Source organism: Dromiciops gliroides, chromosome 2, assembly GCF_019393635.1.
Source record: "Dromiciops gliroides isolate mDroGli1 chromosome 2, mDroGli1.pri, whole genome shotgun sequence".
In the NCBI taxonomy this organism is placed as follows: domain Eukaryota; kingdom Metazoa; phylum Chordata; class Mammalia; order Microbiotheria; family Microbiotheriidae; genus Dromiciops; species Dromiciops gliroides.
In genome coordinates this window covers 420,161,021-420,186,114 of record NC_057862.1, presented here as the reverse complement: position 1 = coordinate 420,186,114, position 25,094 = coordinate 420,161,021, and the positions used below count along the sequence as shown (strand labels likewise).

Here is a 25,094-nt window from a genome sequence, read left to right as displayed (position 1 = left end):
TCTATCTTTGGCTTCCTTGAGATTTGTGCCTAACGGTGGGATCTATATGCCAAAAGATATGGGCATTTAGTCACTTTTTAAAAGTGGCATAATTCTAAGTAGTTTTTCAGAATGATTGGACCAATTCACAGTTCTACTGATAAGGTATTACTGTGGCCATCTTCCTCTACTATTGCCTATTTCCATTTTCTTTTTACATCTTTGCCAATTTCATAGGTATGAGGTGAAACCTAATAGGAGTTTTGATTTACATTTTTCTGTTTTAGTGATTTGGTATAATCTTTCATAATGCTGCTAATTCTTTTGAGAACTGTTCTCTTTTGACCATTTATCCACTGGGGAGTGGTTCATGTACTCTCATAAATGATAAATATAATGATTTCAGAGAAACATAGGAACATTTATTTGAATTGATACAAAGTAAAGTAGATTAAACTAGGAAAATAATGTTTACAATGATTATAAAAATTTAATTTAACAAATTAGATTTAAGCAATAACAAAAATAACAAAACTGAAAAGTATACATTTATAATGACCAAGCTTTGCTCTAAAGGAGAGATAATATAATGAATCTCCTTTTCTTCTCTGCAGGGATGAGGGACTATGGACATGAAACATTATTTATATGTTCAGGCTACATTGATTTTTGGTTAATTTTGCTTAACTGCTTTTTTTTCTATGCCTCATTCTTTGTTAGGATGGCTCTGTGAATAAGGGAGGGGAGAGTGGAGAAGGGCAAAGGAAAAAAGCATTTTAGCATTTACTATGTGCCAGGTACCATGCCAAGAGCTTTTTACAAATATCATCTCATTTTATCCTCACAACAACCCTGATTGTAGAGCACAGTGCCTGACACATAGTAGGCACTTAATAAATGTTTGTTGATTGATTGATTGAAATACTTGAATTGCAGATACATGAATTTAAATTTCACTCAGTAGTTGATATAAAACCACTGAAGGGTTTTGAGAAGAAGAATGTCATGACCAGATATGTGCTTGCAGACGATTATTCAGGCACCATAAGAAGTAGGAATGGTAGGCATTGTTATCCTACTTTAAAGATAAGGAAACTGAAGCTCAGAGAGTGGAAGAGACATGCTCAGAATCCACTGGCAGACCTTGGAATCAATTCCATGGTTCTTGCCATAAATCACACCACACTTTGCAAATCTTTTTTTGCAGGGGTAGGGCAGGGCAATGAGGGTTAAGTGACTTGCCCAGGGTCATGCAGCTAGTAAGTGTCAAGTGTCTGAGGCCAGATTTTAACTCAGGTCCTCCTGAATCCAGGGCTGGTACTTTATCTACTGAGCCACCTAGCTTCCTCAATTCCATGGTTATTTATTCAAGTCCCAAGATGAGAACCACTACGGTTTATTAAGCATCTATGTGTAAAGCACTGTGCTAGGTACTGGGGCAGGGTGTGTGTGTGGGGATGGGGGGGATATAAAACCAAAAATAAAACAATCCCTGTTCCCTAAGAGCCTACATTTTAAGATGATAAAGTTCACAGTATAAGTACACAGATGAGTAAAAATGCAAGGTAATTTGAATAAAGAGTGCCTCACCTAGACAGTTATGTCAAACTCAAGTAGAAACAGATCCTTGAAGAGGTACCATTTTGATTTAGAAAAACACAAATTAACATTCTGTTGTATTGTTGCTGAGTCATTTCAGTCATGTACAACTCTTCATGACCCCATTTGGGGTTTTCTTGGCAAAGATACTAGAGTGGTTCTTCATTTCCTTCTCCAGCTCATTTTACAGATAAGGAACTGTGGGAAACAAGGTTAAGTGACTTGCCCAGGGTCACATGGCTAGCAAGTGTCTGAAGCCAGATGTATGTTGTATTCTATTTTTGTTTATTTTGTTAAATATTTCTCTGTTACATTTTAATCTGGTTCAGGTTGCACTGGGAGTTTTGCAGGTCCCAGGCAACTGCAGTTTGGCACTTCTGATGTAGAAGATGACACTTGAATGAACTTTTAAGGACAGTAGGATTTCCAAAAGGCAGGGGAAAAGAGGAAATTAATCCTATGCATGGAGGATAGTGTATAAAGACAGATATACAGAGACTAAACGCAGGAAGACTAATTAGGGAGTTCTTGAATGATGACAGGTGTGTTTAAGTGGACAGAGGATGAAGAAGACATGGAAATAGAGGTGACAAGATGACTAATTGCATTGATAGGTAAAACCATTTACTACATGCTAGGCACTATGTTAAGTGCTAGGGAAACAAATATAAGCAAATAAGATAGTCCCTCCCTTTTAGAGGCTTACATCTTAATGGTGAAAGATAACACACAAAGGGAGGCTAAAAATGGGGCCATGAGGAATGGTATTTGTAGGGGAAGGTGTCTCTTGAGAAGGTAGAGAAATCTGGAGAGTAAATGGAGCCAGAGTTAAGTGAACATGGTTGGTGTCCCTGGAAAAATGACAATCTGGAAAAAAAAAAAGGATTAGCCAACCAGGATAGTGGGGTCTCAGAGTGAATATGGAGGTGGGGTGAGGGAGAGGGAAAAGTGAAGGAGTCCAGAGTATGATCCTAAGTTACTGTAATGATAGAGGAATTTCAATAGAAATAGGAAAGTTTGAGGGAGGGACAAACTCCTCCTCTTCCTCTCATTAGTATAATGCTGCTTGTGAGGAACTACTATAGATCTGAAGTTGACTGCAGCATAGAGAGGTTGTGTCTTGCCTGGAATCATACAGCCAGTAGGTGTCAAAGGTAGGGTTTATACTCAGGCATTCCTAACTCCAATGCTCTTTATCTACTGTACCATGTTTTTTCTTTAACCGTTCCATGTAGTTTCTCTAACCCCCATTTTAATAAGGGGTCTTTCTATCATACCACATATGCCTCTGGATAACATGTCTTTAAATAATCTTCAGGTACCTGTTGAGCTTCTTACTTTTATAAATCTTATTTTTTATCCCCATATCTTTTCCTATCAACAGCAAACCCACCTTCTGGAAAGTCAGAGCCATCCTTATTGAAGCAGAGATTCTCTGGAAACTACAACTGGGTCAGTGTCTAAGCAGAATACCAGCTGCTGAACCCCTATCGCTCAGGCCTAGCCTTTGGGTATTGTTTCCCCAGACCCCCCTCCATGCCTTCACCTTTCTCTTCAACCAGTCCCTAGACCTAATATTATCTGAATTACACCAAATGAAAGGGTTATTTCTGGTACCTATTCTGGTGGAAGAAGCTGGTGTTAGGGCTTATGTTTCCATGAAGACAAGCTCAAGCTACTATGTCTTTAAAGAGATGTGAAAGACAAAGAGTATGGCTTGTGATGAAGGGGAAAACCAGAGATCTTTCCCCACTCACCTAGGGTTGTCCATGAACTTAGCCAGGGACTTAGACTTATTTAGTGGCTTGGGAACTTTATTACTAAACTTGGGCAGGGAAAAGTTACTGGCAACAATCAGGACTTTAGGGAAATGAATGGCTGGAGCCTCTAGGGAAAGAACATTGAGCTACTAGTCACTGAGTTCTAGTTTTGACTCGGTGTCTTTCTCAATGTGCAACCTTGTGAATGTTACTTTCCCTTTCTGGGGTCAGTTTCCACATATGTAAAATGAAGAGGTTAGATTAGATGGCTTTTATTGCCCATATACCACTACATTAAGTCCTTCTTCATACCCTGAATTAACTGCCAGTATCTTTCCTCTCAAACTACTTTGCATTTAACTATTTCATATTTATTCTCTTTATACAGGGTGTCTCAAAAGTCTTAGCACAGTATTAAACTTGACTAACTTCAGAAGTATAACTGCTACAAACTTGCAAAAATACCATTATTGAAGCTCAATTATTTTAATTTACTTTATACTTATTTAGTTTAATGCATTTGGGATAATAAATTTAAATTTTCAATTTTAAGAAGTTGAAGTATCCTGTCATTATGCATTGTCTGTGAGACAGTTTCCAGTTGATACTGGTTTCAGAACCATTGATCCATAGAAGAGGTCTTTATGCTTAGCCACCATAGTTACTTGATTTATATCCATTAGAAATCTAATATATTTTTTGTAGGGCCACATCAAAACTTGATCTTTGGGTGACCTTAAGTCTAGGGCTACAAATGCTACTCTTTTAGTCACTAAGCAGCAACTGCTAAAAGTTTTTTGTTTTTGTTTTTTAAAAATAAAATTAAAACATCATTTAGAGTGATGTATAGCACATGACAGTGGCTATGTGGAATTTTAATAAGAAACATTAAAATTTTAAAATTATAAATAATCTTTCAAGCTATGCATTGGGGTTTTTTGTGTGTGTCTGTGTGAGTTTATAACATTAAAATTTCTGTCTTCCCAATCCCTTTCAATTTCAATGTTAAAATAATTAACTTCTCTCTGTTAAGTATTTCCTATTTTTCCTGGATATAGCTTGTTTGCATGTATTTATTTGTTTATTGTATCCCCTTTAGAGTGTAAGCACCCTTAGGGCAGTGTCTGTCTTTGGCCTCTTTTTCTGCTCCAGCACTTGGCACAGTACCTGGACACTTAAATGTTTATTAATTGATGGATTGAAGTTATCAAAGCTTAAAGCTACACTGACTTTTGAGATACCTTACATTCATTCCGTATGTACTATATATACACATACATATCCCTGCTCCCTGCCAACAGGGACTGTTTTATTCATAATATTGTTTCCCCAACTCCTAGCATGGAGCCTGGCACACAGTAGACGCTTAATGCTTGTAGACTGGTAGTGACATTCTATGTCCCAGTAGGTGCTTAATAAACGTTTATTGAAGTCTTCCAGCTCTGATGTTGAATGCTTTGTTTTTAAGCTCTCACAGCTTCAGAATTCTATCGTTCCAAAGCTCTTTTCAGCTTTAACATTCTGATCGTTTAAAAAAAAAAAAAGCCCCCTCCAGTTCCGTCATTTGGTGACTCGTTGTAGGATTTGGCAGATCCCCAAGGATGCTTTGGCAGGTAGCTCAAGTCTTGGATTATGTCTGCGCAGGCGCAGCTCCTGTCTGACAGGGAATGCGCGCGCAGCCCCGATGCGGTTTGTAGGGACGTCTGTTCGGAGGCGCCTCCTTTGTCTGTGGTGAGTTTGTCCCCGGGGACCCTGAACACCAGGTATTTAGTGGCCTGGGCATCAGACCGGCTTCCCCGATGCCCTCTCAGTCAGATCAAGGCCGTTCTCCGCGCTGGGGGCGGGGCCGGAGCCCAGGGGTGCCAGCAAAGCAGTGCATTAAAGGGACCTTGGGGGCGTCTGACAAGCTTTCCTTTCTGCGCATGTGCGGAAGACCGGCCCCTCCTACTCCCCGCCCCTCCTCTCTTTTTCCCTTCCCCTTCAGGGTGAGTTTGACCCCGCCCACCTGTCACTGCCTTAGCCTCATTACTTTGAGAAGGGTAAGGATAACTTTCCTTATGGAGAGACTGTGGGGAGAGATGGGTTGGGAAAGGCAGAAGGAAAAGGGGTCTTAGAGGCTTTTTAAAAGTCCTGTATTTTGTTCCAGCCATTCTACAGCATTCAAGCCTGGAGGCCATCAAGTGTAACTGGCCTTCAATTTTGTTGTCTTCCTCGTTAGATTGTAAATTCCTTGAGGGCAGGCACTGGCTTTTTCCTCTTTTTTGTATTCTCAGTGCTTAGCACAGTGCCTGGCACATAGCAGGTGCTTAATAAATGTTTATTGATTGACTGATAGAGGAAGAAATTAAAACACAGAGAAAGTGATTTAAGCTAAGTCACATAGCAAATCAGTGCCAGAGTTAAGATTCATTCATTCATTCATTCATTCAACAAATATTTATTAATCCCCTACCATGTTCCCAGATAACTGAGCTGAATTTTACATAAATCTTTATGTACAAAGATGAATAAATCAAGAATGATAGTGGATGGGGGGGCAGGACACTAAAAACTGGGAAGAAGCAGGTCATCAAAATTCTTTTTTAAGTGGTGACATTTGAACTGAGCCTTGAAGGAAGTTAGGTAGAGGCTAAGATGAGGGAGTATGATCCAATTAACCAACAAAAATTTATTAAGCTCCTATGGGTACTGTACTAGTGAAGTACTAGTACTAGGTTCTGGGGTACAAAGACAAAAGTGAATATCTTTTTCTGCTTGGAAGAAAGCCTTTGCAAAGATTGGGAGATAGGAATTGAAATGACATTTATAGTTACGGGGAACTGAAAAAGTAGATTGGCTGGAATGTAGCATTTGTAAATATGAGCAATGTGTAATAAACCTGGAAAAGTAGATTGTGGTCAGATTGATGAGCTGGAAACTGATAGTATTTGAAACCACAGACTGATGACTATATTACAACTTAGAATAAATGAATTCTGGCTTAGTCAACAACTAATGTGCTACTATTATTGTTCTCCTGGGGATCTCATGTCTGTGATTTTTTTTTCCCTCCTGACTTTAAGGTTCAGAATATAAAATGCAATTGTGTCACTTAAAAAATATTGACAAATAACTTTGTAGGAAAAAACCTTGTTATTCACATTATTGCATGATCTCAAATATACATTTGTACACAGCTAATTTGATCCTTCAGACATTAATACATAATTATTATTATTACCCATTGTTATTGATGGTAGCCAGAAGTAGTTGATAGGGAGGCAGCCTTCAAGTCAGGAAGACTTGGGTTCAAGTCCTGCTTCTGAAACATTTTGGCTAGATCAGCCTGGGAAGCCAGGCTTTCTTCTTCTCAGAGCAGTAGGCACCTTTTCTAAGACCATAAGTTGCTGAAAAGGTGCTGATCTTTCCTAGTATAGAAGGAGTTTCTTCTTTTGGAGTTCTCTATTTTCAGTCCTAAAAGATCTTCCATTAAAGTCCATCGTAAGTGTCTCCTCACAGCACAGGGATGACTCTGACTAGAAGTATTTACAAGGTTCTAAATTAGAAAGTCTAGCTAAAGGACCAATCCAACTAATGTAGAAATTCATTACTACCATGTCATTAATTTTCCTGTATGTAGCAAATGCAAAATACTACAACTTTGGAGTTACAGATTCCAGAATTGCAATAGCACATATTTGTGTAGGTAGGTAGTTATTATTGCCCCAATTTTATAGTTAAGGAAATTAAGCCCCTTAAAGATGAAATAACTTACCCAGGATTGCATAGGTAGGCAATAGCACAACCTGCTGTTTTTCATTACAAAGCAAGTGTTCTTAACACTACACTGTGCCATGAGCTATCTGATGTCTGTTAGCTGGAGCATAGCCAGGACTCAAACACAGGTTTTCAAACTCAGTGCAGTGCCCTTTCCTTTTTTCCATGTTGCTTATGTATTGATATAATGCATATGTTTGTCATTTTTCATAGTCATGAAGTAACATGCAGTTAGCTTGGTTATCCTCATCCTGTTGCTAGTGTTTTCCATTTTTTTATCATTATAAAAATAGCTTCTCTGACTGTCCTTGTTTATGACTATCCTTGTATATATGCTTCTAGCATAAAGACTTATACAATCCTACAATTTTTTATAAATAATTTTTCTCTTGATATATCAACACTCATTAAGAAATGTTGGTAAAGATTCTACTTTTAGCAAGGGAAGTAAATTCCCTTAGACCATGTACCTGTTGATTTGGGAATTTAAAATGTTTGTAGTTTGTCTCAGCTAAAGGAGAATGAATTACTTCCTAGTTAGTGACTTTATTAATTGCAATTAAGAAAAATTTCACATATCCACACCCTCTATTACTGTTACATATACAATTTTTTAGGGAGACTGTATACATCCACTCACACCCCCCATATGTTTAAATAAAATACTCTTCTTTCTCTTTCTTTCTCTTTCTTTCTTTTCATTCTTTCTTCCTTCCTTCCTTCCTTCCTTCCTTCCTTCCTTCCTTCCTTCCTTCCTTCCTTCCTTCCTTCCTTCCTTTCTTTCTTTCTTTCAATGGTCAATGGTCCCTAGTTATTGTTTCTGTTGATAGTAAGGGTTGTTAGGGACTGATCCCTCTTGGTTACTGTAAGAACACAAACCTATTTCTCTGTTAACCCTTTTAGGTACTATTAATATCTACTATTGATAGGTTATCTGTTAACCCTTTTAGTCAAAATGTTTCTTTCTTTCTTTCTTTCATCTATCTTGCCAGGTACTGGGATGGGGGTTGGGAGGGAATTCAGTACAACATTAAGAGTTATGTGCTGAACATTTTATAAGATACCTTTATGAATGAGGAAAATGGTCCCTGCCTTCTTAAAATGTATTATCTAGAAGGGGGATACAAGACATAATGAATAGAATATGATAACGCCTAAGAGAAGTTGAAACACAGTATTGTGATTGGATATGACTTCATATGCTGTCCATTTGGCCCAGGGACCCATATTTGATAGAATAACGGCAACTGACATTTCTGTGAAATTGTAAAGTTTATAAACCACTTTACCCAAATAAACCATATGTTAAATAATACAAATATTATTTTAATTTTGCAGATGAAGAAAATGAGGCTTCAAGATATCACACAACTAATAAGTGTCAGAATTAGGATTTGAACCTATGTCTTCTGACTCCAGATCTGGTGTACTTGCCAGTGCATCATGTTGCCTTTCAGGTATTTATTGAGCAAATTATCCAGCTTTCATTCTGATCTGATAAGGGCAGTGTCGTAATGACCTAGAGAGGAGCCAGAGCCTCCTTTGTGTGGGTGGGGCTATTTTGGAAGGTAAGGTGGTACTAGATTTAAAGGGCTTTGAATGCCAAGATAATGGGAATTTGGACTTTAGCCTTTAAATGGTATAAAGCAGAGGAGCAACTTGATCAAATCTATTCAAAGAAGGATAATATGGCAATGGTTTGAAGAATGTATTGGATGAGGAAAGTGTGGAAGTGGCAAAATCTTTTAGGAGGCTATTTCAATAAAACAGGTAGGTGGGTAGTGGTAAGAGCCTATATGAGGGTGATGGAAGTAAGAATAGAGAGGATAGAATATACAAAAGGGAATATAATGATGAAATTGAAGAATTTGTAACTGATTAGATGTGGGGGGTGAGGATGACATTGATGAGTTTATGTGTCTGAGACTATTGAGTTCCTCCTCTTGCCTCTAATTGATATCTTTGACCCACAGGGTTCTTCAGTAGAATGTTCTAACTTGCAGTGTGAATGACTGAGACCAGCTTTCTGCGAGGGATGCAGATTTGAATTGTGAAGTGAAGGTCCCATATGGAGAGAATGCCCCTGAACAAGGTAATGGGAATACTCATGAGCTTAATGTGTAAGATGCAAAAATAGATATCACTGTCCTTTTATTTTTTTTTCTTTGTTTTTGGTGAGGCAATTGGAGTTAAGTGACTTGCCCAGGGTCACACAGCTAGTAAGTAAGTGTCTGAGGCCGGATTTGAACTCAGGTCCTCCTGACTCCAGGGCCGGTGCTCTATCCACTGTGCCACCTAGCTGCCTCATCAATGTCCTTTTAGAGAGAGAATAGGGGAAATAAAAGATATTTAAATCCTGCAATCCTCAGTTTGTTCCCTGTGTTTTATATTGTTACTATGGTAACTACTAATAGTGGTAAGAATAATTATAGTTAAAAAGTAAAATTACAACATTCAAAGGGACCTTAGAAACAATCTAATCCAACCTGTGCTTGAACAGAATTTCTTACAAGATATCCCCAATGAATGCTCATCTATCTTGTACTTGAAAGACCTCTAGTGAAGGGAAGTCCATTAATTCTTTTTTTTTAGTGAGGCAATTGGGGTTAAGTGACTTGCCCAGGGTCACACAGCTAGTAAGTCTTAAGTGTCTGAGTCCGGATTTGAACTCAGGTACTCCTGACTCCAGGGCTGGTGCTCTATCCACTGCGACACCTAGCTGCTCCCCCCCCCCCATTAATTCTTAAGGATTCCCATTCCACTTTTGGACACTTCTGGTAGTTAAGAAGTCCTTCATTACATTGATCCAGAGTCTGTCTCTTCCTTCATCTTCTACCCCTTCCTTCTAGTTCTCTTTTGGGGGCCAAACATAACAAGTCAAAATATGTGTTCCCCAAAACAACTCTCCATATATGAAGATAACTTTTATGTCCTCTCTTTTATGTCCTCTCTTTTATGTCTTCTCTTTTTCAGATTGTACTAGTCCTCATATGGCATGATATCCATTCTCCTCCTTCTCATGAGTATTCTTTTTTTGGATATTGCCACTGTATCAGTGTGGTTGATGTGTGAGGATGGGTTTAATTAATCAAATTGATTGTGAGGCATCCCAAAGAATTACAAGACTCAGTGACTCAGTTCCCCAAGTTTTATTGCAGTACTGTGAGTGACCACAGGGAGATCACCACGGAGATAGATATCTTGAATAGGGGGAAGAAGAATAATTATATTTATAGTGAGAAAAAGTAGGTTATTTCCTCATTATCACAATCTCCACCTTGGGGAGGTACAGGGGAGGTCCCATCCTAATTTGGAGTTCCTGGGGGCTTAAGCCAACCCCCGAGGTGGTATGTTTTTTTCCTTTTTCCTTGGAGGTATGTTTTTGGGGTTTATGCATCATAAGGTGAACTTAAGGACCAATTTGGCCTTTTCTTGTCAATCTCAGAGGGTCTCTGTGTTTATGGTATCTCTTTACTTAAGATCTGGTTCCTAGGTGTCCTGTCATCTAGGAATAGTAATGGCTATTAATGGTAAATGGTCCCTAGTTATTGTTTCTGTTGATAGTAAGGGTTGTTAGGGACTGATCCCTCTTGGTTACTGTAAGAACACAAACCTATTTCTCTGTTAACCCTTTTAGGTACTATTAATATCTACTATTGATAGGTTATCTGTTAACCCTTTTAGCTTTCTCCATCATGGGCACATTGTTAAAATCAAAATGTTAAATAGCCATAAGACCAAGAATAGATTTCTGGGGAAACTTTACTAGAGATCCTTCCCTAAATTGATAGTGAGCCATTAATGATTATTCCATTTTGGTGATTTAACTAGTTCTGAATCCACCTAACTACTATCATGTAGCCTGTATCTATCCATCTTGTCTTAAATGACAGCATGAGAAATTTTGTCAAATACTTTGCTAAAATCTATGACTGTGGTATTTCTGTGATCTACCAGTTTAATAAGCCTGTTAAAAATAGAAAGTAAGGTTAGTCTGTCTTGCTCTTTTTTTTAAAAGTCTTGATGCCTCTTAGTTATTACTGCTTCCATTTTATTTATTTATTTTTTGGGGGTCGGGGCAATGGGGGTTAAGTGACTTGCCCAGGGTCACACAGCTAGTAAGTGTCAAGTGTCTGAGGCCGGATTTGAACTCAGGTACTCCTGAATCCAGGGCCAGTGCTTTATCCACTGCACCACATAGCCGCCCCCTGCTTCCATTTTTAAATGCTCAGAAACCATCCCTTTAATAATAGATATACAATTTTACATATCCCTTCACTAGCTACTCTTTGGTCCCTTCCCTATCTAAATTCTGGTGATCCAACTCGGTTCTACACTAACCTACTCTGGATCATGCCTTGGGAAACCCCAATCCTAGATTGAAATTTGATTTTGGTTTTTGTTTTCATGAACCAAGATCCTCCTTCTCAATCTTCCCCTCACTGCACCACCACCCCCAGCCCCCAATTGAAAACACAAGAAAAGCAAAACACAACACAAACAAGTATAGCCACTCAAAACAAATGTCTACATTGGACATGTCCTAAAAATATTTGCCTCATTCTGCATTCTGAGTCCTTCTCTCTATCAGGAGATGGGTAGCATGTTTCATCATTAGTCTTCTCAAATTCTGGTTGGTCATTATGTCAATAAAAGTTCAGAACAATAGTATTCCATCACATTTATATATCATAATTCGTTCATCCATTCTTCATTTTATGGATACCCTCTCAGATCCCCATTCTTTGCCACCTCAAAAAGAGTTAGACATATCTTACATCCTTAGAGTTTGTTTTGCTTCAATCTAATCCTTCCCTTTACACTCCCTCCTCCCTTCTCTCCTTTTCCTCCTACTTCCCTCTGGAAAGAAATGTATTTCTGTACCCAATTGTGTGTGTATGCATATTCTTCCATCTTTTGACCAGTTCAGATGTGAGTATCATCTGCTCCTCTACACCCACTACTTGTTTATATGGATATTCACTTCTGCATCTTGATTATGTAAGATAACTTTCTTTTCCCTTCCCCTCCCCCAATTCCTAGTGTTGCCACCTTTCCCCTCTTTCCAATCTTTTCTTAAGATCATCAAGATATAATAGAACCTTTCCCAGGCCTGGTCTATTAGATTCTCTCCATGGACCCTGATGATGAGGAGACACATGTATCATCTCCCCATGTTTAAATGTAAACAGTTTATCCTTGTTTAGTCCTTTATCATTGTTCATTCATGTTTGTCTTTTTATGTTTCTCTTCTCTCCTATGTTAGAACTTCAAAGTTTCTCTGCAGTTTTGGTCTTTTCATTAAGAATACTTGGAAGTCCTCTATTTCATTAAAAATTCACTTTTTCCCCTATATCATTATGCTCAGTTTTGCTGTATAAGTTCTTCTTGGTTCTGAGCCCATATCCTCTGCCTTCTGGAATATTATATTCTAAGTTCTCTCCTCCTTTACAGTGGTGCCTACTAAATTGTGTGTAATCCTGATCTTGACTGTAGTTCCTTAGCTTTTTCTTTCTGGCTGCTTTCAGTATTTTTCTTTTACTTAGAAGTTACGTATTTTGGCTATGAAATTCATTTTGAAGTTTCAAGAGGTGACTGGTGGATTCTTTTTATTTCTATTTTGCCTTTGGTTCTAAGAGATAAGGCCAGCTTTCCTTTAAGATTTCTTGAAAGAAGATGTCTAGGCTCTTTTTCTTTTTTTTGGCATGATGTTTAGGTAATCCAGCGTTTCTTAAATTGTTTTTCCTACCTCTGTTTTCCAGGTCAGTTGTTGGTTTTTGTTTTTGTTTTTGCTGTGAAATAACTTACATTTTCTTCTATTTTTCAGCCTTTTGACTTTGTTTTAATATTGCTTGTTATCCATGGATAATGGACATTTATTTAATTAAATTATAATTTAATATGTATATATATAAAACTTATAATTTAATTAATATTGTTTGTTGGTAGATGGAATCATTGGCTTTTATCTAGTTCATCCTAATTTTCAGTGAATTGTTTGGGTCATTGTACTTTTTGTACCTTTATGACAAGCTGTTAATTCCCTTTCCATTCTTTCTTCCATAACTCTCATTTCTTTTTCAATTTTTTCTTCAAATACTCTCATTACATTTATAAAAACATTTCAAAACTCTTGTTTCTTTTCTTCTAGGAATTCTAGTTGAATGTGTACTCAAGCTGTGTTCTTCTTTGAGGCTTTATTTGTAGATGTTTTGGCATCATTTTCTTATTCTGTATTTGTGTTTTGTTCTTCCCTGCCATCACAATAATTGATTATAATGGAGTCCTTTTCTGTTTGCCCATTTTTTTCAGCCTGTTTACTGACTTCAGACTTGATATTAGGGCCAGGCTCTATGGCACTTCTGGAAAAAAGGTCTCAACTGATCCTGTTGCTACATTCTTGGGTTATTGAGTGTTGTGTTAAGAATCTCAGGGATAGGCTGGTGATATGCAAGCTTTCAGTGTTCCCAAAATGATCTGATCCAAGGCAAAGTCTAATTCTTGCTTCCCTTGTCTGAGCTCTGCAAGTTTCTGACTTGGGTTTGGGTTTGTGTAAGAGTAGGTTGTTTCTGGACTTCCTCCCATTTACCATATAAACAGCTCTGTTTATTCAGAGTGACAGAATTGTATGCTCTCTTTTGTCTAGTCCTGCTCTGATTATTCCTCTGCAGGCTAGGCTAGATGCAAAAGGTGCTCTGAGCTTAAGGTCTGCTGTTGCTGCTGTTGGCTTCCTTCTTTCTTGTTACACTTCCCAGGGATTCTTTACTGGGGAATGCCACCCCTATGTATAGTGCCCTCTCTCAATCTGCCCTGGACCTGTGACCCAGAATTAGGTAGTAGGAGACAAAATTGCCAGCTCATACCTGTCCCCTGTTGAAGTGCCCCATAATGAGTTTGGTGGTGCCCTGGTACATGTCTGGGACTTCTTGCCCTAGTATACAGGCTTTCTTTGGCTACTAGAGTACTTGGTGTATAGCATGCTTCTGGTCAACCCAGTCTGCAGAGACCTGTCTTTTTGTATCTCTATACTAAGCTGGGCTGTACAAATGACTCACTGTGACTTTTCCTGGCTTTCTCCATCAGGATTTGGTCTGGTTCATTCTCTATAAATGTTTGGAGAACTTTGTGGAGTAGAACTCTGCCTCCTACCACTCCACTATCTTGGCTCTACCTCCCCCAAGCCTTCCATTTGGGAGTAGAATAACTATACTGTAACTTCTCTTTGACTTGGCTAGATTTGACCTGGAGTAGTTGTATTTATTATTATTTTATTTTGAATTTAACCAACACCAGATAAAATGAACATTCTGTAGTAGCAGTCTTGATCTCAGACAAAAGTAAAAATGGAGGTGATTAAGAGAGAAGCAAGGAAACTATCTAAATGCTTAAACATATCAGAAATAATGAAACAATATCATTATGAACTAGATATGTGCTGAATGGTTTAGAACTTATATAGAACTGTTCTGGTACAGAACTTTAGTATTTAAAGGAAAAACGAACTGAAATTATATGAAGACCTAAGCAGTAAGACAATTATAGGGGACTTCAATGTGTTTCTCTCCAATGTAGATAAATGTAATAAAAAATAAACAAGGGAGAAGTTAAGGCTCAAAATAGAATATTAGAAAAATTAGATATGATAACTTGTAGCAATTATTGAATGCTATTGCAATAAATATTGCAATAATAAATAAATAAATTATTGCAATAATAAAGGAGTAAACCTATTTTTTCAGCACACACAATAATTTTACAAAAATAACTCATAAATAAATGTAGAAAGACAAAATAGTAAATATATTCTTAAATACTATTATGCAATAAAATAGACTTTGATATTTCAGGAATCTTTGACATTCAAAGATGTGGCAGTGGACTTCACCCAGGAAGAGTGGGGACAACTGGGCCCTGCTCAAAGGAATTTATATAGGGAGGTGATGCTGGAGAACTACAGGAACCTGGTTTTTCTAGGTAAGGGCTGTTTCTCCCCATGACATTGAACCTTCCTATTTGGGTCTCTTTGATTTCTCCATTGTTAAAAACTGGGGAGCTTCTGAATTGATTGGCTGAGGTTTGGGTTTTTTGGTGCAGGAACTAAAGATTCTTAATCAATTTGCAATTAAGAGTCTAGAGGTTTCTGCTCCCTGTTTATTGGTGAAAGGGCTTTGTTTTATGGAACTATATATGACTGATTCATTATGCGGTACACAAACAATTTTACTGTACATGTACATTTTTCCAGTCACCTACTTCCCTGGGTAAAGAATTCTCCCCAAAAGTCCTATTGCAAGCATCTACAAATAGGGGAGTCTCCCATTCTTTTAACTAGAAGAAAGATTGATAAGCAAAATTATATTTCTAAGCTAAGATCATTTCTTCCCCTCTCTTTCTAGCAACATAATTCTGGGTACTTTTGAAGAATTTTTTGCACTACTCTGGGATTTCCTAATATTCCTTTTCTTTCTTGAAGAGGGAGGGACCAGAATTGAGTTATAAGATGATTTTAATCTCTTCACAAATAACTGTATTCCATGTATTTCCCCTTTCAGGGTATCCCTTTTCCAAACCCAATATGATTGCCCAGATGGAGCAAGGGGAAGAACCATGGATCCTGGAAAGAGAAATCTCAAGGTTTACCTATGTAGGTGAGTGAGTAAAAAACAGCTCAGAGGGTCACTCTGGGGAAATGTATACTAGGAAACCCTCTTGAAAGTGCCCTCTCCTTACCCCCAAATCCCTGAAGCCAGTGAAAAAGAACTGCTTTCCAAACATTCCTCCTCTCTGGATCCCATCCTTTTCTACTTCTTCAGGGACATTGATCCCATCAATATTCTTTTCTTCTGTAGCATCTTTATTCTCTCCCTCTTTACTGGCTCTTTCCCTTCTGTCTTCTAAATTGGATAGATCTTCCGTATATCTTAAAAGAAAAGAAAACAAAAAAACCCTCTTCTCTTGCTTTTCCCCATTGCCCTTTACCCCCCTTCAGGTTTCTTTTTTTCACTTAGATTGCCTACATCCACTACTTCTACCTGCCCTTACTAAAATTCTAACACTTATCCCCGCTACTGTGTGAAATCTGCTCTGAAAGTTAACACTGACAGTCTTTTGTCAGTGTGAGAAAATAATGGGATTTGGCAGATGCCCAAAGGCCCCACCTGGAGATTGATTTAGAATTGATTGAATTAAGTGAGACTGACTGAGAATCTACTTAAAGTTAATTAAATCAAAACCACACCTGGCCAGCCCTAAATAGGGCTGTTCTCTGAAGCTAAGGACTTTTAACTCAACAACAAGACCACCCTAAAGTCCAGTGAACCAATTTAACCAATCAGCTTGAAAGACAGCCTCTTCTGGGGAGGGAAGCAGGAAATAGGAAATAAGGCTGGCTCCCTGGCTCTGTCTTTTTTTCAGTGGCTGGAACCTTGTGGTAGCGGAAGGGAAGGAGAAGGAGGCTAAACCCTAGGGTAGATAGGCTTCTTCTTAAACTTTCTGAACTCCATGTGTTCTCTCTTTACTATGCTTTAATAAATGTTTAATGCCCAAAGACTAGGTGCTAAAAGCTTCTAATTTAAGGCAACCACACATTTAGTTTTTTTGTTTTTGTTTTTTTGTTTTTTAGTGAGGCAATTGGGGTTAAGTGATTTGTCCAGGGTCACACAGCTAGTAAGTGTTAAGTGTCTGAAGCTGGATTTGAACTCAGGTACTCCTGACTCCAGGGCCAGTGCTCTATCCACTGCACCACCTAGCTGCCCCCACACATTTAGTTTTACTTGTCACATCAGTCTTAATGATTCTTAACATCAGTGCCTCATTTGAAGATCCCTTACTGAAAGTACATCCTTCTGTGATTTTTGATACCTTGTACAATCCCAATTTTCTCTTCTTACTGTTTTTATATCATAAACTGTGAGGTCCCTCAGGGCATTGTCCCCTGCTCCTTGCTTTTCTCTTCCCATATTTAGTCAACTCTCAAGGCTTTGACTATCCCTTCTTTGCTGATGGTCCACAAAGCCACATCACTACCTCTGATAACTTACCTTCACTTTACTTCCACATTTACATCTGCCTGCAGGAGGTTGCCTATTGGATGACCTATTGTAACATCAGACCTAATCTGTCCCAAACCAATTTATTATTTCTGTCTCCAAACTAGCCCTCCTTCCCAACTTGCCCATTTCTATTGGCAGGAACATTATTCTGTCTGTTTAGAAACTAGCTTAATGCTCTGTATCCAGACAATCAGTGAGTCATCTATTCTTTCTGTGAAATGTTTCTTGAATCCCCCAATCTCATTCCCATTTCCACTGCCACCATCCAGGATAGATCCTCAGCTCTTTATACCTGAATTATTTCAAATCTCTTGATTTTCTTGATTATAGTCACTCATCTCTCCAAACCAATCTTTCAGACAGTAATAACCTAACACATTGCTTTCCTTATTTAATTTCTTTGCCTAAGAATTCCTTTTAGAATCTGTGCTTAGGGGCAGCTAGGTGGCACAGTGGATAGAGCACCGGCCCTGGAGTCAGGAGTACCTGAGTTCAAATCCGGCCTCAGACACTTAATACTTACTAGCTGTGTGACCTTGGGCAAGTCACTTAACCCCAACTGCCTCACTAAAAAAAAAAAAAAAGAATCTGTGCTCACCTTTTAAGTTCCTCCATAATTTACCACACACTCTCTGTCCAAACTAACTTGCCTGTACTCTCTGTGTCAGACTGGACAGTTTCTTTTATGTCCCCCACTTAGTGTCTTCCATGCACCTGTGCCATTGATCATGTCCCCTTATTTGACTTCTATCTGTCCTCCTTCAAATCTTGCCCATCTTTGAGAGCCCACTCCTATGTCCCCCTGCGTCCTTGAAACATTTCTTGGGGCAGCTAGATGGTGCAGTGGATAAAACACTCGCCCTGGATTCAGGAGGACCTGAGTTCAAATTTGACTTCAGATACTTGACACTTACTAGCTGTGTGACCCTAGGCAAGTCATTTAACCCTCACTGCCCCCCAAAAAACGAAAAAAAAACCCCAACAAAACCAAAACAAAACATTCCTTGACTTTTCCACCCTATATAAGCCCTTCTTGTCTTTCTACCACTTAGAGTCTATATGCCTAATTGATAGATTGCTTTTGAATTAGGCAGGGGGGAGAGAGCTCTCTCTTCCATTACTGTTGGGCATCACTTTTTCCTTAGCCATCATTCCCCTGCCTCATCTTCTCTGACCCTTGGTAGGTATGTGTCATTATACTAGTTCTTTAGAGAAACACCAGGAAAGAAAAGCAAAAGACTTCACTGCTGTACTCTGGGACTTTAAAAATCTAGTTGAAAGAAATAAGACCTATAGAACCTTGCATTTTTACATGTCTGAAATGCTCTCCTTCCTTACTTTCACTTTCTACATTCCCTGGTTTGCCTCAGGTCTCAGCTAACATTCCACCTTATGCAAGTAGCTTTTTCTAGTCTTCCTTAATGTTAGGCCCTCTCTTCCTCCTGAAATTATATCCAACTCATCTGGTATATAGCTTGTTTGTCCATAACTGTTTGCATGTTTTCTCTTCCCTGCCCCCCCCCAATTAGTTTGTGAGCTCTTTGAATTCAGGGACTATTTTTGTCTTTCTTTGTATTGCCATAGTTTAGCATAGTGCCTGGAGCATAAGAAGTGCTTAATAAATACTTTTAATTTGACTTGATATAGGAAATGAACAATTTCCTAATGACAGACCAAAGGAGCAGAATGAATGGTATTGATAATAAGGGCCTTAGGACTCTAGAGAAAGGAGTAATTAATGAGTTCTTAAGATTTATGGGAGGGGGCAGCTAGATGGTACAGTGGTTAAAGCACTGGCCCTGGATTCAGGAGTACCTGAGTTCAAATCCGGCCTCAATCACTTGACACTTACTAGCTGTGTGACCCTGGGCAAGTCACTTAACCCCCATTGCCTGTAAAAAAAAAAAAAAAGATTTATGGGAGTTATAGGCCCTGAGCTATGCCTAAATGAGATTTGATGAGTTGGAGAGGAGAATGCATTAAGGGGGAAGAAGTAGCAGGAAAAAAGTCACAAAGTTAGTATTGTATGTATATTGTTGGTGGGCAATGGTGGGAGAAGGTCCACTGGACCTTGAATTTATGGAACCTGGGACAACTAATAGATTATACCTAGATGATTTAGTGAAATGCCCTGCACAGCTCCTGGGCCTGGAGATTGAGGGAAGGAAACAATGTGGGAACTATTGCCTTCCTCCCTCTACCTGCTTCCCCCAATTTAGCCCTCTCACCTCATGGAATTATTTCACTTTTACTGCAGACACCATGGTAGCTACCACCCTTCTCTTAGCTTTCCTCCCATCTATAGTCTCTATGGGAGAAGGTCTCAGGGTTTCTCCGTTTTCCCCTTCCTATCACATAAAATTCAGATGCTTCTTCCCTTCCCTTGCTTCCTGATAAGAAGATATCAACTTCTTATGTTTTAAAAAAAGAGATTTTCCTACAACATAAACATATAGGAGCAAGGGTAGTACTATGACAAATGAAATGAGTAACCATTTGTGTTCTGGTCATTTAATTCTCGTACTAAGTACAAACCACAAATAACTGAGCTGATACTTCTTGGACTTCTTTCGGCTAAGCATCCTTCTAGGGCATGGCCATATTATAGTTCTCACTTTTTAGCTGTAGATTCGGGTGCCCAGACTGCTATTATTAGCCCTATAGAAACCTCTATCTTTCATTTAGGGAAGCTGGAGCCTAGAGCCTAAATGAAACATTTTTCTCCTCTGCAAGGTAGAGGAGCAGTAGAACTACTACAAGGTAGTGGAATAGTGGAAAGAATGATGGATTTAAGATAAAGCAACTTGGGTTCAAGTCTTAGCTCTGACCTTTATTGGTCTTGTGACCTTGACTAAGTAATTTAATTACTTCCCTGAGCTTCAGTTTCTTCATCTGTAAATTGGGGGTGATAATACTGGTTTTATCTACTCACAGGATTGGAGATTTTTCTTTTTCTTTTTTTTTTAACAGGACAATGAGGGTTAAGTGACTTGCCCACAGTCACACAACTAGTAAGTGTCAAGCCACCTAGCTGCCCCCATACAGGATCAATTGAAGTAAAGTGTGATAAAAATGCAATCTTCATTATTACAATTGTTATTGTTGTTGTTGTCATCCTTATCCTCATCATCTGATAACTTCTTACCTCCTTAACCATGACTTCTAACTCATTTGATGAGCTTATTGAAGACATTCTTCAGAACTGAAAAATATTAGATGTCTTTTCTTGTTTAAATCTGAAGTTCAGTTCAACAAATATTTGTTAAGTACCTACAGTATGAAAAGCACTCTGCTAAGCATTGAAGTAGATACAAAGTTGAGTTAAGGCGTGATCCTTTCAAGAAGCATATAGTTTGATAACAAGTTATGACACACACATAAATATAATATACATAATCAACATATTAAAGAGACCCATCTAGAATGTTTTGAGAGGTCTGAGGATGGTCCTTACCTGCTGGGAGAAATAAAGGAAACTTTCATGTTCAGTTAGATTTTAAGGGTGGGCAGGAATTCAGGAAATGGAGTGTGGAAAGGCACATCCCAGGTATAGAGAATAGTAGGCAGAAAGGCATGAAGACTGGCTGGGGGAGGGGGGAGTGGCAGGCAGAGTGGCACAAGCAATCCAGTTTGGCTGTGGTGTAAAATATGTAGAGAGACATAGTATATAATAAGTTAGAAGGGTAGGATGGAGTCAGGTTATATATGTCCTTGAATGCCTTTAAAATTTAAAACTTTATCTGAGAGACAGCAGGAAGCATTTGAAGATTTCTGAACATTAATAATAATAATTGCAAACATTAATAGTATTTACTGTGTGCCAGGCACTGTGCTAAGCATTGTATAATTATTATTTCATTTTTGAACCTCACAACAACCCTTGGAGGTAAGTGCCAGTATTGTCTCTATTTTACAGATGAGGAAACTGAAGCAAGCAGAGGTTAAGTGACTTGCCCAGGGTCACACAGCTAGTAAATTTCTTTTTTTTTTTCTTTTTAGTGAGGCAATTGGGGTTAAGTGACTTGCCCAGGGTCACAAAGCTAGTAAGTGTTAAGTATCTGAGGCCGGATTTGAACTCAGGTACTACCAAGTCAAGGGCTGGTACTCTATCCACTGCGCCACCTAGCTGCTCCACAGCTAGTAAATTTCTGAGGCCCTATTTGAACTCAATTCTTCCTGGCTCTAGGCCTGGCTCTCTATCCACTGTGCCACCTGGATGCCCCAACTTTGAGTAATGAAGTAACACAACCAGGTTTATGTATCTAGAAGGTGAATCTGGAAGGAGTGTGAAGGATAGATGGGAGAAGAGAAAAGATGGAGGTAGGAAGACCTGGGAGATTTTATAATAGTCCAAGTTGTGGTCAGGCAGGCCTATACTAGAATGTTAGCAATGGGAATAGAAGAGGATGGATATGGGAGAACCTAGAGATGGGATGGACAAATCTTAATAACAATTAGAAATTCTAATTAAGGGAGAGAGAAAAATAAAGCTCTATGTAGCATGGGGCCTCTGGGGATTTGCCTTATGGTGTTGACACTGATGGGCGCATGTCCTCTCTGGGGTTTTTGCACCAGCTGGCAGAGGGCAGAGGGCTGTGAAGTAGAAAGAATCACTTCGTGGAGGAAGCATGCCCCTCTGGAGGTCATTGCCCTGGGAAGGGGAAACCTGTTTCTCTATCCCTTAACTTCTCATCCCAGGCCAGGCCACCAACTCCTGAGGGTTCTGTTGCCATTATACCCCTTTACCAGGGAGTTCCTTCTCTCACCAGCATAGCTGCACCTGACCAGAAATCCTATGTTCTTCCTGAGCTGGGGACCTCACATAAACGCCCCAGGATACCCAAAGGTGAAATGTTACCTCCCCAGTGCACTAAAAACTTACTTGGGTCTGTATCTCTCTCTAATAATAAGCCTGTTTTTTCCAAAGGCAGCAGGGCTGCAGGCAATAGTCATTACCCTTCTTTTCCTTAAATATTCCCAGCTAAACACCTCTGCATGATGGAAAGGTGGCACAATTATTCATACAAGCAATTCTCCTGATCCCTTTGTTTTGTGGGTTTCCCTTAGTTACATGTATTAATATCTGTGGGGAGGCGTATATGATTCAGCCAGATCTGGTCGCCAAGTTCTAATAAGCTGAACTTTTATAAGTTTTTGCGCCTATTTTCCTGTGCCTGTTTCAGTGGTTGTAGAATATCTCAGATTCCTATCTGCAGGTATTGTTACCAGTTTACTAAGGTTCCTTTATTTACCGGACAAACTTATTGGAAGAAACCAATGAATTCAATTCAACAAGTGATTATTAAGCACCTGTTGTGTTCAAGGCATCATGCTAAGCCGGGGATACAAAGACAAATATGATGCAGTTCCTGCCCTCACGAAGCTTCCATTTTGCAGGACTGTGCAATGGCTACACAGATAAGTAAATACAAAATAAACACAAGGTAATTTTGAGGAGTTGGGAAGCAATGACAACTAAGGTGATCAAGGAAAGCCTTAAGTGAGAGGTGGCATCTGAGCTGCACTGTGGAAGAAGCTAAGATTCTAGGAAGACAAAGTAAGAAGGTGAGCCTGTGAGAGAGAGGGGATTGGAAAATGAAATATCATATCTGAGGTGCAGCAAGGAGGCCAGTTTAGCTAGAATATAATGAGGCTGGAATCTATGAGGTAGAACGATGTGAAATCAGTCTGGAAATATAGATTGGCACCAGACTGTGAAAGGCTTTAAATGCCAAAAGAGTTTGTATTTTATCCTTTGGCCAACTCTTGATCAGAGGTGTAATATGTTTACACCTTTACCATAGGAACATCAACTATGGGAACTTTGGAGGATAAATTAGAAAGGAGAGAGACTGGAAATAGAGAAATCTAATAGAATAATAATAGCTCATAGACACAAACATATTGCTTTTAGGTCTGTAATTTTGTTGTTGCTGTGTCATTTCAGTCACTGGGGTTTCCTTGGCAAAGATACTTGAGTTTTTTGTCTTTTCCTTCTCCAGCTCATTTTATAGATGAGGAACTAAGGCACACAGGGTTAAGTGACTTGCCCAGGGTCACACAGCTAGTAAGTTTCTGAAGTCAGAATTGAACTCATGAAGATGAGTCTTCCTGATTTCAAGCCCAATGTTCTATCTGTTTGGCCACCTAGCTGTAATTCCATCACCTCTTTTGATCTTCACACCCTAGTTAGGAGGCTATTGCATAGTCCAGGTTAAAAAAACATAACAATCCATGTAAGAGATCATGAGGGCAGAAACTAGGGCTGTGGCCATGTGAATAGGGAGAAAAGGACAGATACAAAAGACGATGCAGTGGTAGAATCATAAAGATTTGGCAACTGGTTGGATATGAGGAGTGAAGTAGCATGGAGAGGTGAAGATAACTCTAAGTTTATTATGAATCTGAGAAACTAGAAATATGGTGGAGCCTTTGACACAATAAGAAAATAAGGAGAAATGGATTTGTGGGGAAAGACAATGAGTTCTGTTGTGGACATGTTGAATTTGAGATGCAGATAGGATATCCAGTAGAGATGTCCAGCAGGCAGTTGGTGGTAGAGACCTGGAGCTCAAAAGAGAGATGAAGACTAGATATGTGTATTCTCATAAAAATAATTGTACCAGTGGCTCATGAGGTCATCAAGAGATGGAGTATAGAGAGAAAAGAGAAGAGGCTCAGGACAGAGTCGATGGGGTATATCCATGTAGAGACTGACATGGATCATGGTCCTGCAAATAGGCTACCTGAAAAGACAAGCTAAAAAGCTTTGGTTTTATAGCTTTGGGTTTTTTTAGCAGGCTCTCCCATTGGGAGGAACTGGATGGAGCATTGTGTCTGTGTTGGTGTATAATCCCCAGACTTTTTGGAGAATGCTTGACCCAATTTACAAACCCACCAAACAACTGTATTTATTACAACTGTAGTTCTTCCAGCTATTTCCATCATTTATGGTCATTGCCAATTTGATGGGAGTGAAGTGAAGTCTTAATAGTTGTTTTAATTTGCATTTCTATGCAAATAGAAATTTAGTAATTTAGAACATTCTTCTTTATGGTTACTGATAGTTTCATTTTTTTTCTTTAGAAAACTGTACATATCCTTTTACTAAGTACTTAACTCTTAGGGACTAGCTCTTGTTCTTATATATTTGTGCCAATTCCCTATATATCTAAAATATCATATGTTTCTCAGAGAAATTTGATACAGAGAATTTTGCTCATTAAACAGCTCTCTTATTTTATCTTTATTGATAGTTTGTATTTCTTCTTTAAAAACAAAAGTTTGCTGTTTTTCAAAAAATATTTTTATTGATGCCTTTTTGTTATAATATCATAGTCATTTCAGCCCTTCATCTCATACTCCCTAAATGAATCTTCTTTTGAGGTAAAGAAAAACAATTAAGCAAAAACATCTAATACAGTGATTGCATCAGACAATGTATATTCTATTGTGTCCTAATAGTCCTCTGTCTTTGCCATGAGGTGGCTGGTATTATTTGTTCTTTGAGGCCTTTGTTAGTTTTTCCTTCATCAGAGCTCACTTTCCTTTTTAGGAATATTTCATTTGTTCTGTATCACTTTATACAAATCTTCCCATATTTCTCCAAATTCTTCATGGTCATCATTTCTTATTGCATAATAATATTTCATTACATTCATAAATAATTTATATTAGCCATTCCCTTTATGCCTCCTTTTTACAACACTGTCACTTCCTAGTGAGTCTTCTCTCCAATAGAACTCTTCCTTGCAAAAAAGTATAGCTAAGCAAAATAAAATCCACAAATTAGCCAAATCTGAAAATTCATTGCTCGTTCCATATTCATAGTCAGCCTTTTAAACTCCCTGCTGAGAGGAGGGAGACACACTTCACCAATACTTTGGTGACATTGTGATTAGTCATGACTGCATTGAACTAAGTTTTGATGTCTGTTAATGTTGTTTTC

At 38.6% G+C, this 25,094-nt stretch overlaps 1 protein-coding gene across 1 annotated transcript in view; it reads left to right on the top strand.

Moving 5' to 3' along the window:
- The first annotated feature begins 5,027 nt into the window (after nucleotides 1–5,027).
- The window catches only part of LOC122741158 (zinc finger protein OZF-like), a 48,135-nt gene continuing 28,068 nt past the window's right edge, over nucleotides 5,028–25,094 (top strand). The window contains exons 1-5 of the mRNA XM_043984313.1: nucleotides 5,028–5,069; nucleotides 8,433–8,551; nucleotides 9,068–9,186; nucleotides 14,942–15,068; nucleotides 15,647–15,742. Of these exons, the coding sequence (XP_043840248.1) occupies nucleotides 9,163–9,186; nucleotides 14,942–15,068; nucleotides 15,647–15,742 (247 nt within the window). The 5' untranslated portion in view covers nucleotides 5,028–5,069; nucleotides 8,433–8,551; nucleotides 9,068–9,162. The remainder of the gene's footprint in view (nucleotides 5,070–8,432; nucleotides 8,552–9,067; nucleotides 9,187–14,941; nucleotides 15,069–15,646; nucleotides 15,743–25,094) is intronic.